The sequence below is a fragment of the Gavia stellata genome, chromosome 6 (assembly GCF_030936135.1).
Source record: "Gavia stellata isolate bGavSte3 chromosome 6, bGavSte3.hap2, whole genome shotgun sequence".
In the NCBI taxonomy this organism is placed as follows: domain Eukaryota; kingdom Metazoa; phylum Chordata; class Aves; order Gaviiformes; family Gaviidae; genus Gavia; species Gavia stellata.
In genome coordinates, this window is record NC_082599.1 from 55,618,880 (window position 1) to 55,633,775 (window position 14,896).

The following is a 14,896-nucleotide window of genomic DNA, read 5'->3' on the forward strand; positions in this document are numbered from 1 at the left end:
TACAATAGTCTGTAAATTACATTAATATTAAATTATTATTTAATATAGTATGAATACTGGATATATTTGAACTATTGAGATAATATGAAAACAATATGAAATAATATGAACTAAACGTGGCTTATATTAATTTATAAAAAAATATAAAATCTAAAACCAGGGGATTTTTGGTGTTAACTTGCTCTCTAGAAGGAATTTTCAGACATACCAATAGACAAGAAGAAATTATTTTTCTTGTAACCCTCTCAGTAGTCCTCACGTTGAAAATTACAGCAGGTAATACTGTCGCATGCTGTTACTTATCATGTAACATTCTCAAACTACCTTCTGTTTCTGTTTTGTTTTTTAAGAAAGCTTAGGATGATACTACGTAATATTTTGCATCATGCATTACCCACAGTCAGAATAGCGAAGTTATACCTGTGAAATTTTAAGTGGACTAGAAAAAACATGGGGACACTGGCTAAGCTATTAGTACAAAGCTGTTTTCATAAGTTTTGTTAAGTTGCCAAATCTGGTAGACCAGCAGTCTTTTTTCACACAGGTGGCCCCTTCATCCCACCATTCCTCCTTTTTCACACACTTGCTCCTTCTGAAAACACCTTTATCCCTCCCTTTCCCCACCTTTGATTCCTCCCCTGATCCCAAGATGCTATTCCCTAGCATCCCATATGCCTTCTATGCCCTGTAGGCAGTAACCTCCGTCAGTCAGTAAGGTGCCCTGGAGAGCCTCCACATCACGATGGGTTTCACACCTCGACAGCAGGGCTGTCTAATGGTCCTCTGGCCTCTTTTGCCTGTGTGGAGATGAGCCTTTTATCACATAACCTAACAAATACTGTCTCAGTTTAATACAATCTACCTTACGAGAGTGTGCTTAATTATTTAACATTCTGTTACCAAAACCACATGAAATATTTCCCATAACTTACTGCTGTCCAAAGTTATCTCACTTTTCAGAAATTGAGATGCTGTTGGGGAAAAACACCCCAGTTTTTATTAAAAACTGTTCCAGCCTCAGAATGCCCTTTAGATTGGACAAATGGCATTCCTTCATGTATAAATTTTCGTAATTAGTAGAATATGTTTTCATATAATTTCCTTTTAAGTCTTGTTAGTAATTCTTTGAAAAAAAGCTAATTTTTAAAAATTCATTATTTTAATTTCATTTTCTTTTACTTCAGTATGACAGTGCTAAGGATAGATCTACAAGATACTCGGTCCCTGTATGTTAACACTTTGCATGTCATTAAGTGAAGACTGCTTTTATGCTTTGTTTTTAAAGGTGTAATGACACTAACTAGCTGCTTTAGATTAGTGATTTTAAAAACATACATAAATTTGTATTATCACACTTTCAGACCTAGAATAGCAGTACAATTCTAACACTTTCCATAGAATGCATGTGTAAACTTTTTCTGTGAGAAAATCTAATGAAGTCCCATACTATGGACAGCTGTCTTACAGTCAGCACTTTTTAGTATTTATCTGTTATTTCTAAACTTTGTAGTGAAGTGACATACACAGATTAGACTTGGAAGACACCTTTTATTTTTAAAAAAGTGTGTGTATGCATATATTTGTATTCTCCATTTCCATATAGTAACTTTAACTTAATCTAATGGAACATTATTTCAGTCCTGAGAAAAAGCAGGTGGTTTGTATACCTTTACTTAAAAAAAATTCCTTCTTATCATTATGAAGCGATAGTAGTGCATCCCATTCTCATTGGTATTACACCAAGTAAGATCTGTGTGTGTCTCCTTAGGCAAAGAATAGCACCAAGTACCACTAAAAGGAATAAGCAAGCAGCTTAAAAAGCTGAATTTGTTTTAACAGCCGTGTTACCTGAATTAGCTACAGATAGACAAACACAATATAGTGCTTAAAATAGTCTGTGATGTTAAGCTTTTTTAGTTTATTTATGGGGTTTACGTTTTTTGTGAAATGTGAACACTGGCTTAAGCCAAGTCTGTGTTAATCAGAGATAAGGTTGGTTAGTTTGACTTACCGGTTCTTTTTTACACAGTGATAGAAGTATGGCCTATTATTCTAATCCTGTAGTTAGTTTTCTGTGGTGTTTCTGTTGTAGGTGATAAATATCTTAAATCCTTATGTTTGACTTCTTTATATTTTAAGATTGCATTGGTATTAATTTTCTAAATTTTATTCTTAGTGTCATGCTTACAGTGAATCTCATAGTTCAAAGAAGAAAGCTGCTTATTCCCATAAAGATTTATTGGTTAGTTTTCCACTATAATATTTATTATAAATATACTAACTGTGTAGAGTTACATATTAATACAGTTTTGGATAAATTTATTAGCTTGCTGACATGCGTAAATGTTTTCAGGAAAAATGAAACCTCTAATATTGACCAAATTCTGACCTGAAATTGAGTGTTTGAAACTGTGCTTATGGCAATGGAATCCCATGAATGGAATCAGCTGAATAGACATCACATTCTGTTGGAGGCCTGGGGAAGGCTCTTGGAAATATTTAAAAGTGGCACTTCTCTGCATTAAAGTTTATTCAGGCAGGATGGAGATACGTGTTCTATTATTTACACTTTGTCCCTTGCCAGTTAGATAGATTTTAAATGTAGACGTAAAGCAGATTGAATTTACCATAAACCTTGATATTAACCCAGCAAACTGTTGAGAAAAGCATGTGGATTATTGCGATCTTCCTAAAACTATTCTAGAAAGTTCAGTGTGTAACATATGTGAATATAGTGCCAAGAAATTAAATATTTTTGATGTAATTTTTCAAAGGGTTTTGGCACTGATGAAATAGCAGTTGCATCAAGGGTTGGGGGAGCTAGAGCAGAAGCAGATGGCTGTGTTGAGACAAGGCTGAAATAATGTTTATATTTATTTATTATTTGTATTACAGCATTTCTCTGTGTGCTCTTGAGGTGCTAGTTTCCTGTTCCCTCAGTTCTTAAATAAATGAGTAATGTCAATCTTTCTGCCTCCTATGGCCTATTGAGATAGAAAGCACTACTTTCTGAAAGCACTACTTTTTGCCATGTCTTCATCTCTGCTTTGTTATGTGTATATCAAATTTTTCCTCACATATGTATATATATGCAATCTGTGTAGGAAGTGTCAAAAAACAACAGAAGAAGCCAAAGTATAATTGCTAGACTTTCAGCATATGCACTTGGTATAAAGAACAGTGGTAGGGTAAAGACTAATGCTGATCACATAAACATCCATCCCCTATTAAAGTCTTAGGAATTTTGGTCCTTCTCTCTGATTCAGGATGGTATCTAATGGAAAAAAAAGATCAAGCAAAGTATTGTACTAATTATTAGCAAATTTTGTCAAGTATGTTTTCCATGTATTTCATGCTTGTCAGGGTTTAGATAAACATTTCAGGGTTTTCTTATTTATTAGGGAGAAAAACCAAAACTACTTACCCCTTTGGTTGGGCAGGACATTAAAATACAGATAATGCTGATATACAAAGTATATAAGTAGGTTGGGGGGGGTGGGGGTTGCGCTTTACTTGCTTCAGAAAGTTACATGGATTTTGAGTTAACCATAAGGAAAATTTTTACAATGTTCTGTACAAGTTCTAAGCTTGGGAACATTTGGGCAATGTTGAGAGAAAACTTCTATTTACAAGATCTACAGATGTGACCTTTGTTTTCTCTTTTCTTTTTCCCTCCCCACAGAGTGGAATTTACTATGATCAAAGAAATTATAGCAGCCTTAGATATAGTAAACCAGTTCCTTCCTACCATACTCGGGTCTGTCTCTTCTTCCTATGTTCATTTTTTAATGTATATAAAATAAATATATTTGGTTTTCCTTACTTATGCTGTAAGAAGCAAACGACTCTCTCTTTCCTTCTATAACACTGCAAATTATCACAGCTAATAGTAGTTATAATTGTATTTCTTGCTTTTAAGGGTTGCCTCTTATAAAATGAATGGATAATAATAAGTTACTCCATGTTCTGCATATGTGGGTTTTTAAATTTAAAATAGTTTGTTTCATGATTGCTGTATGATATGAAGAAAACAACTAGCAACTGTGACACTTGCTTTTTCAAAGTCCTGCTTTTAAAAAACAACAACAAAAAAAGTCTTAACTTTAGTGCCAAGGTACTTTCTTCTACAGTAATATAGATGGTAAATCAATCGTCTGTTGTGAGATGGGTAGTTATCTTCCAGTACCTGCAGCTACAATCATGGTGAGGTTTAACTAAGTAGCTAGAGTAAATTGACGTCTCTTTTGAAAACTGCCTGATTTCTTATCATTCTCTTCTACAAATATTCTGATAAAAATACTAGATTGTTTCAATTAATGTTTTAGATTATGATTTCAAAGATAATGGGTTTTCTTGCGATGTTTATCCACACTTTTCTTAAAGTTCCCATCTATTGTAGAGGTAAAAATTAGTATTTCAATCTTCTAGAACTTCTGGGGAATATAGAGCAATAGATAAAAAAATTTAATGTATGCAGAAAAAGTGTTTCTGACTTTTTCTATTCTTCACACTACAGTCATCTTCTCTATACAGTGATCCAGTGGCAACAACTAGGAGTTACAGGGTTAGTACATTGTAAAATGATAATCTTGCTTATCTTTAGATGTTTGACCCTCAGAAATATAAAATTACACTTTTCTTCATAGGTGTCTCCTTCTGTAAACACTGGTTTGATAAGAAGTATCAGTTTGGTTCGTAAGCACTATTTGCATGGCTGCCTTAAATTTGTATTGTATGGCCATGAGGCTTGACAGTATTACATGTGCTTTTTTCATATTTTTAAATAAAGCTGTAGCTTGTGTGTGTCATTTTGTGGAGGCATTCAATTTAATGTTTTTAACATTATTAAATTGCCTTTTTAAAGTATTTTAGTAGTTGCTGTTTTATTGATCTTTTTACAGACAAGCATGAAGTTTATGAATACAACTATGATATTCAAGAACATTGGGATTAGAACAAGTTAATCCAAGCATACTAAAGAACAACTGCATGAATAATACTAAAAAAAGTATTTAAAGAAGTTAAGCTAAGTGTTTAAATAGGAAAAATCATTGTCAGGAGATAACAGAAATTTTTGGTAAATACACTTTAAATACTTTCAAATAAGATGCCATATTTAAATTTAATAATCATACAAAAATGTAATGGGATAAAAACCTAATCTGCATCTTTACAAAATAAAAAGCAGCTAGAAGTGCCGTAAGAATGGCTAAGATAGCTCTACAAAAAGTTGTAATCTTTAAAAAGCGACATGCATGCATGAAACTTTATGCCTTTTTGCTGCTACAATAAATAGTTCAAATTCAACTTATACTGCCATTTACTCATGCTAAACCAATGTGGAAAACTGTCAAGTATTCTTATAATGTTTTTATGTAATTAGTGAGGTCTTGTTCTGCACTTGGACTGCAAACAGAGATAGTTTGCTTTTTTTGGCTTTGTGCATATTCTCGAGAAAACATTAGAAGATCCAATGAGAGAATGAGACCACAATGACTGCTATTACATGTAATTCTAATATACATATGATTCTTATACTAAAGATCTCTTCATAGGTAGGGGGAAAGCAGCATGAGTCCGTAACTTTTTTTTTGTGTTGCTCAGAGCTGCTTTTATTAACTACTGCATAAATAGATTTCAGCCTTGCAGCTTAGAATCATAGAATCATTCAGGTTGGAAAAGACCTTTAAGATCTTTGAGTCCAACTGTAACACATTTTCCTTCAGGAAAACCTGCATGGGTGAGCACAAAGTAAAACTGATAAGTGTACAGTATAGCTTCAGTTTCCAGGGTGGATTAAAACTACTGAAGGCTTCAGAACAGTGAAAACCAAATTGTAATTTAAATATTTAATTAAATTTTCTTCTGAAAATAGTTAAGATTTTATTCTTTTTTTAAACTATCTGGCTATTTTTCAAGGTAATTCTTAGATTTATGTTTGGAAATAGATATCCCTAATAGTAGGAGGAAATGCTGCTGGAAATTTTTTAAAGTTGTTCATCCTTTTAAAAAGTATAATGTTAACTGGAAAATGCATAGATGGGATAAAATAGAGTATATTACAGTGCATAAGAATTACAGTATATGAGAGTGTGGCATAATTATTTCCAAGACTGAATATAAAAGGTATTTCATTCCCTCTTTCTCAGGCATCTTTGTGTGGTGATGGATTACATAGCTCATATAGTTCTCGCACTGTAAGTGTAATAGGCTTTTGGTTGTTTCTTTATCTTTGTTTTGTGGAGACAAAAATCTATGAAAATCGTGAAAATTTCCTTCATAACTTTTCTTCAGCCATCTGAATACAGTTATTCTTCAAGAGCAAGCTCAGTTCGAAGTAGTCCTGTGGTGAGCATTCCTCTTGCATGATTCGCTGAATGCTTTGATACTAATGCACAATGATTATGAGTATTTACACTGGGGATCATTTTACTGACCAACACACAGACTCGATTTTTCAATTCCGCATAAAAAAAAGTAATTTTTCAGAGATGTGATTTTTAGCAAGATGTAAAGTTTTAGCATGAAGACAGTGAAGTCTAAAAAAAATAAGGAATTTGCCTTTCTAAACATCTTTTAAATGTTTGTAATGTATATAATTGGAAGCAATTGGAAACTGGAGTATAGTACGTTGTTGGAGTTACCACCTTATGTCATAGCTGGGCAGGCACATGAAACTGTTACTACAATACGTGTGAAAAAGTCTTTCTTTTTGGGAAGAGGACTAATGCAAACTTTGTTGCATTACGCAGTAAGAAGTACCTGGCTCATTTTTTATGGTGACCAGTATTCAAAACTGAGAGAAATTTGTTCCTGGATCTGTATTGTGTTAAAATGGTGATTCCAAAGATGGCTTTTTGTGCTGCAAAGTGATTTAAATAGTTCTACCCTGTTTCTGCTGCAGAGCAACTGTCTTAGTTGGTACAGCTGCTCATTTGTCATGCTACACAAAACAGTAGATCAGCGTTCTGGTATAAGTTAAATAGAAATATTCTGTCCTGTTTTCATTTTTCACGTAATTTTAACAATGTTACAGAGACTAAAAGAAACAAAAACAGATTTGTCAGAGACTGGATGTTTTAGCTGCAGAAGATGTCAGAGTGAATTTTTGAGGGTGTAGGAAAAAGGGAATTTTGCTGTTGCTTTATGAAGTTCCAAAACCTAAGACATCCAACTCCTAACATCCAACTCTAAAATCTCTTGAACTGTGAAAACACTACTTGTCTCCTTAGTTTCTCTAACATTAAGATTAATATCTTAAAAGTATATGCTTTGTACATATATAGGAATAGAGAGAGAGAGAGAGATCAGATTTCAGTATGTATATGTGATACCAATAATGTCAAGGTACCATTCACTCACACTAGTGAATGTTTAGTAGAGTTCAAAGTATTTGTTTAATGAAATAATTCTGAAGAGGCTATTGAGCAGATGAAGTAAAAATCTTATGCGTAACTTAACTTTCACTTTCTACTGTTTCTGTGGTTAATATTTTGGTTTTACTCTGGGTAGTGCATTGGAAGTCAGCCCAGTACTCACTGGAAATCACAAGAGAAAGTAGGAGAGAAGATGGAAACAGGGTAGAAAACGCTGGTGAAAAACTGTATGGTGCATCTCCATCTTAAACTGTATCAGTTTTGATAAACCTGTTGAGAAAGATATTAGAAGTGCAAAAGGTATTAGAAGGAGGAACAGTAAAGTTCATCAGACATATGGACTTTTCAACACCAAAGATAAGTTGATTCTGAATGAAAAAGAGCACAATGTTGTCATGGATTATGTTTGTAGCCCTTGAGTTCATTCTTTTGCTGTAAGCGTAATTCATATAAGCAGAATTCTGTTCAGCATCTTTATACTCTGTGAAATTCAAGTGAAATAAAGTTAAGCCAAATTTCTGACTGTGAAAATTTACTTTGTTTTTTAAAAAATAAAGATATTATTTAAAATGTAGATATAGCTGGAAAATTCTTTGTCAGAGAATAGAACATAACCAAGCAGTGACAAAAAATACAAATTCTGTAGGCCTAAACATGCATTATCTGAGACAGGTGTTCATCAGCAAACGGATCTGTATGTAACTGGTCACATTTGCATAAAAAACATCTCATTTTCTTTTAATCAGAATAAGATGAGGCTACATAACTCATGTACCTCAAGTACAAAAATCCAAAAGAAAAATTAAGATTTTACAACTGTTAAACTGTTAGAAAAGCTAGAAAAAATTGCAGTAATGGATACTTAAGTTAGGATTTCCTGTTTGTTCTTTTTCAATATACCTCTGTTCATTCTGTGGTATCATCTTCAGTTCTCTTTCACCCTTCTCCTTATCTTTTGAAGTCCTCTGATTTTTCTGATCAAAGTGAAACTGCTGCTGACTATTTTAGTCGTTCCAACCGCCGGGGAAGCATTGTCTCCGATGCAGACGATGTCCAAGGTTTGAATAGTGTGAGTGTAATGCTTGTTGTTGTGAATACAGCATACTTACTAACCATGGATTTTCTTTTCATACTCTGAAAGAGTAAATACTGTAAAAGCATTCAGAGTTATTTAATAGCAAATAGGTTTTTGGGGTTGGGGCCGTTTTTGGATAAAAATGTCTGGCGTCTGAATTCTTAAAGCATGCTGCTTTATTTTAAAGGGAATTTTGCCTGTTGCTAGAAGCATGTGGCAAGCGTTAACACTTCACATTTTTTGTGTGTGATAAGCTTAAGCATCTCTTACATGTAAAATGTTGGGGTTTTTTCCTTATGGAAATTAACAATGTCTAGGTCTTTTGTGTATTTTTGGAATACTACTACTTGGTTTAGTGATAAAAACAATAACTTAAAACTGTGCCCTCATTAGTGTGGTTTAGTGTTCATTTATCCAGCATGAGATTTTGTTAAGTTCCATTACTGGAGCACTCATTGTTGGCTATGCTCTTGCACTGAATCCCAAGTCAATAGAGCATATTACAGGAAAATTATGACTGTTTTTTTGTGCATCCCTTTAGTCTGAACATTGTTTAGAACAAACCTAGCTGCCCTCTCTTTATTGCTGCTATAAGTTCTAGAAGCTCTTGTTACTTGCAGTCAAAACTTCTGTGTTTAATAGTTGAAAAAATAGGAAAATTTCTGTTCTTGGGCATGTCTTTGAAATAACAGTCAGGATTAGCACATGCAGTAGGAGGAGAGGTTGAGAGAACTGGGCTTATTTAGTTGGGCAAAGAGAATGCTCCATCGTGATGAGCAGCCTGCAACTGCTTGATTAGGTAAGAACCAAACTCTTCATACCCCTGCCAAGCGGTGCAACAAGGGGCAGCAGCCTCACATGGCAGCTTAGGAAGTTCAGATGAGCCACTGCAGGAAGCTCCAGAAGGAGGTTAGTGTTGCACTCTGACAAGTTACAGCAAGGCTGGAGAACCTCCATCCTCAGGAGCTAGTGGGACTTAACTAGATAAAGTCACAGCTAACCTGGACTGTTGGCAGCGGTTCAGCTTTGGAATCGAGGCTGGACTAGGTGATGGCTAGAGTACCTGTACAACCACTGTTCCTGTGATTCTGCATTTAGATGATTTAATAGTCTTGTAGTGCTATGTAACTTGTATTGTAATAATGCATGGTATTTATCGTCTGTACGTGCTCCAAGCATGACATAGACCAATCATTTCTCCAGTTTAAATTTTAGCTTTTTTCTTCTCTAACGAACCTGCTTTTCTGAAATTAATGCTCTGTGAAAAATGTGGAGGCTGAGACTGGCAATTTTGCTACCTTCTCAGTTGCTTTTATGATCATCATAATTATGTATTATTAGATTATAAAGTTATATTTTTATTTAAGTTATTCTAAATGGATACGTCAGATCAGTTGGATTCTTAACATCATTTTACCATCAGTGGTGAGAAATATTTGCAATTTACAGTTTCATTACATCATTGGAGATGGTGAATTTGGCATGGAAATGCAATGTTGCTTCTGTACAAACCACAACAGAAGGAAAAAGAAAGATCTCATAAAGTAACATTTGTTTCTACTCTGAGTGTAGCAGACTTCCAAATCTCTTGTCCCTGGGCTGGGAGAAAGACAGGTGTTTTCAGAGAAGCCAGATTATTTCAGCTACTATACTCAATGTGTATCATACTTGTTTTAGGAAATATGGCAACATGTTTATATCTTCATTTATTCCACCTATTTTGATCATAGAAATGTAGAAAATATGGAAATCTACAGTATGTTTGCAATATCAGAGTTCCCTAAATAAGAAGGGGAGTAATAGTTCTTTTGCTTAGGCTTCAATACATAAAATATTAATTGAAATTATTTTGTAGGTTGCTATTAATCAGTACACTTTAGTTATGGGCATTTACTTGAATTGTTTTTGTCCTGATGTAATTTCACGTTTCACCGAAGAGATTGAAGGAACAAATGTGTTTTCTAATAACTAGGACATTCACTCTGGTTTCACTGATTGTCTGAAGTGCACTTGCATGAAGCTTTGTGTTTGTTATGCCACGAAGTGTTGTAGTCACTACCTTCTTGAAATTTAAAATAGTGAAACATGTTTTGTTGATCAGTACTTTAATATTGGTAATGACTTTTTTAAAACTTAGTTTATGGCTTTTTCTTTACAAACATTCATTTATTTTGCAATTGAGGTAAAACCTACTTTTTCAGACAGATTTTTTTTTTCCCCTGTCTTGATCTATGCTAACTTCTGGATTTTCTTTTTTTCATTGTTTCATTTTTCATTCTTAAGTATTTCTCATACCTTTGAACAGAAGATGGTAATTCAGTAGTCCCTCATTGCAAAAGTTGTGTTGTGATCACTTTCCCTTTTCTCTTTCAGGTGGAAGAAAAGAGTGAAAAATCACATTCAGAAATATTTTCAAGGGTAAGAGTTCTTAATTTTAAAATTATTGAAAGTCAGTATTCATCCACAAATTTACAAGTATTAAAATAGTTCAAAAAGTACAAATGCTGTGTGTTTTTAATAGAGTGTATTCTAATAATTTTTAAGCACTTGTAAAGAGATATTTTTAGACATATTTATCTCCAAAATGAATACTTTATGTCTTCCCAATGAAAGAATTTTATTCTTTAGTTTACTTTTAGCAAGTATTAGTTTCTTACAGAATTTATTTTCTGTATGAGAAATATTTGGCAGGAAAGGTTGAATTTTAAGAGGCTAGGACTATAAAAATTCATATGTTAGATTCCACTGGAGACTTTCTTCTGAATCCTGGGTGGCAGAAATTATAATTTTTAGAAATATTTTAAACTTCTACAGTTTTTCAGCACTAACAGCTTCCTTATGAAAGTCTTCTGAACAGACGACTCAAATCTGTAATGTTATGATAACTGATAAGTCATCAAAGAGAAACCAACATTTCACCAAGAAGAAACATAAGTGCTGGAGAATAATCAATGGAAAATATTGTTTATAAGCTAATATTAAGAAATGGTGAAAAGAAGAGAGAAAAGTGTTCTATGACTGTGGAGAAATTTATAAAGAGTAATGTCAAGTATACCAGAAAAGACAGTATGATTCCTGATACAGCGTTCTTCCTTTTTTTAAGCCATCATCTCGCAATTCAATAAGTGCAACTCCTCTGAGTGGTAACTCTTCTAGGAGAGGAAGTGGAGACACGAGCAGTTTGCTGGATCCTGATGCCTCCCTCAGTGAATTACGGGTAAATGGTATTTTCAGAGACTTTCGAGCTAGTTAAAAATTGTATTCATGGTTAGGAGGAATTTTTCTTTGCTACAGAACTTCTGGTTTCTTAATAGTAAGAAAAAGTTATGAGTACGTAATTTTTAATCATGGGAGACTTCTATATTTACCTTGGTAACTTTATTTGTTGTGTTCATAAATATTTATGGTGCTAACAGTTTAGGTTATATTAAAATAAGACTTTGTTTATGTCAAATTTGAAATTTCTGTCCTATTTGCAATGGCTTGGATTCAGGGATATAAACAAAATCTTAATTCCCATCAAGTTGTTTTGAACTAATTATAACTTCTGTGAATTATTACAGGCTTTGGCATTTGACAGAAATGCATGTAAACCTTTTAATGCTTTTTCGACTATAAATTATTTCCCCATACTTCTTATGCAATGGTTCATTCCTATGTCCTGCAGGATATCTATGATCTTAAGGACCAGATACACGATGTAGAAGGGAGATACATGCAGGGACTTAAAGAACTAAAGGTATCAGGGCTCCTCCCAAGCATGCACTCTGTATGGGTATTTTTGGGTAATAGAGATACCACTGGTTCCACTAACTATATAAGGCTTTACTAACAAGTTTTTAAATATCTTTAAAGCATGTATCTAACTTTTAATGCATAGAGAGCATCAGTTTAAATTTGTCATGTGAGTAAATTAAGATACTATTTAAAAGTACATGAGATAGTATATGCTTATTATTTGGTTTATGTTAATAGAGTATTAAACTTCCATATTTTTAGCAGGTGTTTTCTGGCAAGATAATGAGAGGTCCAATTTATATTTTTCAGAGTCTTGTTGTCAAATAAATGGATATTCAGAATAATTACTATGTATTGAATGGGGAAGAAAGAAATGTGGTATAGTTATGACAAAGAACTTAAGAAATTAAGTATTAGTCTTCCAAGTTTAAGCAAATACTACATCTTACAAAGCAAACCCAAAGTAATAATTTTGAAAGATGTGCTGAAACAAATCTGGGTAGGCATATTGCTTGCAGGAGAAGATTAATTTTGTTTTAATCCTTTGCCATTATAAAAGGGGGTTTTTACGCTTATTTTTTACATTCCCATTATCTTTGTCTAAATTATAGGTTGGTATTTTCAGTATTAGGTTAGTGAGATTTATCTGTGTTTTGACTTGTTTAAATCAGTATGTATGCTTTTCTTTTGTAAGTTTTCATACAATTAACTGTTTGCAGTTAATTTCAAGTATGATTATTTCCCTCTCTTCTGTGTTGAAGGGAAGCTGAATACAGCAAATGATGTGGCTTACAAATCTTTTTCAGGATATTTGTTCTGTTCTCTTTCCTGTTACCTAATTGTGAATGGTTCCACGTAAAAGTAAAGAGATCTTCCCATATTTGTTTTATATCTATATAGAGACTGAATTTAATGAGTGCTGCTTGTACTAGAGCATGTAACAGTGATGTATTTAACAGCTTCCTTGAATAAACAACATATTAGATGGTATAGTAAAGAGAAAATATGTAGTTTGAGCTGTTCAGTGCAGCAAAAATTATTTCCTCTTTAGAGGATAGTAACTTTGATAGTCATATGCTCAGAGGAAGTAAGTCTTGTTTTAATCATATTGCTATGTGACTATTAAAAGGACTTCAAAAAGCAGTAGATTACAAGATTATTAGACATAGTTATGGTTGTACTAAATTTGAATAAAATGTGAGATTGCGTCATTTTCAGAATGGATCTAACTCACACTTTTGCATGTTTGCCACCATCTCATGACTACTGTTCTGAATCAATACTAATGCACTATTACTTATTGTAATCCATTAGTTACCAAGGACCACAGGTGTGCACTAGACAGCAAAATCTTGATCTGTGCTTGGCTTACAAAATTGAATTGCATTTTGTGCTATTGTTAATACCGAATTATATGTTCCTAAGTTAATTTGCCTTCCATAGAGATTCTTTCAGAAACCCTTCTTTCTAATTTGGAAGGTATTGCCTTTTTCTCAACTTCTGCTTTAGCAGTTTTGTCTTGTGTACATTAGAAGAGTTACTAGGGTACCTGCTTTTACACTTCTTTTTAAGTGCTTTTTTCAGTGGTTGAGTAACAGTGATTTGTAATCACACTGCCTTCATATCTCTGTGGTTGCCCATCCCTCATGCTAGTAAGAGTGTGGTTTTTACCTGGCTCCAAATCTGCTGGGTGTCAGCAGAACGGTTCTCATTTAGGTCTTCAAATCTTTTCATGTCTCAGTTTGATTCAGTTTTGTTGATTCTTTCTATATTGCCTTGCATCAACTAGAAGGGAATCCTTTTTCTTTCCTCAAAATTTTTATTTTGTGCAGTTAACAGAGCACTCTCTTGATGTCTGCTGGGTTTAATCATCCTGTTCTAGCCAAGCAGGCTAATTTGCATAGCCTTTTGGCTTTGCTGCTAGAATTGCAGGTGGTATTTCTTCATAGCTTTAGGTTATGTGCAGAGCCTTATTATCCATTTTCATTCCAGCCTATTCCCATTGCTTCGTCCTTAGGCATCCCACTGCCTCATTCGAGTGTTTCAGAAATTCTTCCAAATCTGTATTATTTCTCACCAAACTGGAAGATTACTGAAACTACGTGGAATTCTTGAACCATAGGGAGCATGTGTAATACTTTACTCAAAAAGAAGGAACAGTTCCAAAGAAGCCTTAGCAATGTTCCAGGTTTTTTAACGAGTTGGAGACTCGTAGGCATAGCTTGGTTTCTTTCTGGGAAGTGATTCTCACTCTTCTGTCTCAAAATCAATTTATTCCTCTTCTGTAACTGCAGATTTTTTCACCCATTAACTTGTTGGTTAATGACATTTTAATCTAATCTTTTAAGCCCCAGCCTAGTCTCCTCTTTAAGGCTGGAGTCCTGGAGCACATGGTATACAATAAGAGGCTGAGAGACCTGGATTTGATAAGTCTTGGGGGGGGTGGGCAGCCGTATCATTGCTGTTTCAGCTGCCTGATAGGAGGCCATAAAGAAGACGGGACAGACTCCTTTCAGAGGTGCACAGTGACAGGGCAAGATGCAACAGACAAAAGTTGCATTGTAAGGGCAGAAATTTCAGTTAGGCCTCAACAAAAAGACTTTTCAAAAGGAAGGCAGTCAAACACTGGAACAGGTTGTCCAGCCAGGTTCTGCAGCCTATGTCCCTGGACATAGTTAAAATGAACTGTAGATGAGCTGAGAGCCGC

At 34.1% G+C, this 14,896-nt stretch overlaps 1 protein-coding gene across 1 annotated transcript in view; it reads left to right on the forward strand.

Annotated features, from left to right (window-relative positions):
- The window catches only part of LRRFIP2 (LRR binding FLII interacting protein 2), a 57,038-nt gene that overhangs the window by 26,063 nt on the left and 16,079 nt on the right, over nucleotides 1–14,896 (forward strand). The window contains exons 7-17 of the mRNA XM_059819061.1: nucleotides 1,185–1,226; nucleotides 2,177–2,242; nucleotides 3,683–3,757; nucleotides 4,517–4,564; nucleotides 4,647–4,691; nucleotides 6,150–6,197; nucleotides 6,295–6,348; nucleotides 8,338–8,445; nucleotides 10,825–10,869; nucleotides 11,555–11,668; nucleotides 12,119–12,190. Of these exons, the coding sequence (XP_059675044.1) occupies nucleotides 1,185–1,226; nucleotides 2,177–2,242; nucleotides 3,683–3,757; nucleotides 4,517–4,564; nucleotides 4,647–4,691; nucleotides 6,150–6,197; nucleotides 6,295–6,348; nucleotides 8,338–8,445; nucleotides 10,825–10,869; nucleotides 11,555–11,668; nucleotides 12,119–12,190 (717 nt within the window). The remainder of the gene's footprint in view (nucleotides 1–1,184; nucleotides 1,227–2,176; nucleotides 2,243–3,682; nucleotides 3,758–4,516; nucleotides 4,565–4,646; nucleotides 4,692–6,149; nucleotides 6,198–6,294; nucleotides 6,349–8,337; nucleotides 8,446–10,824; nucleotides 10,870–11,554; nucleotides 11,669–12,118; nucleotides 12,191–14,896) is intronic.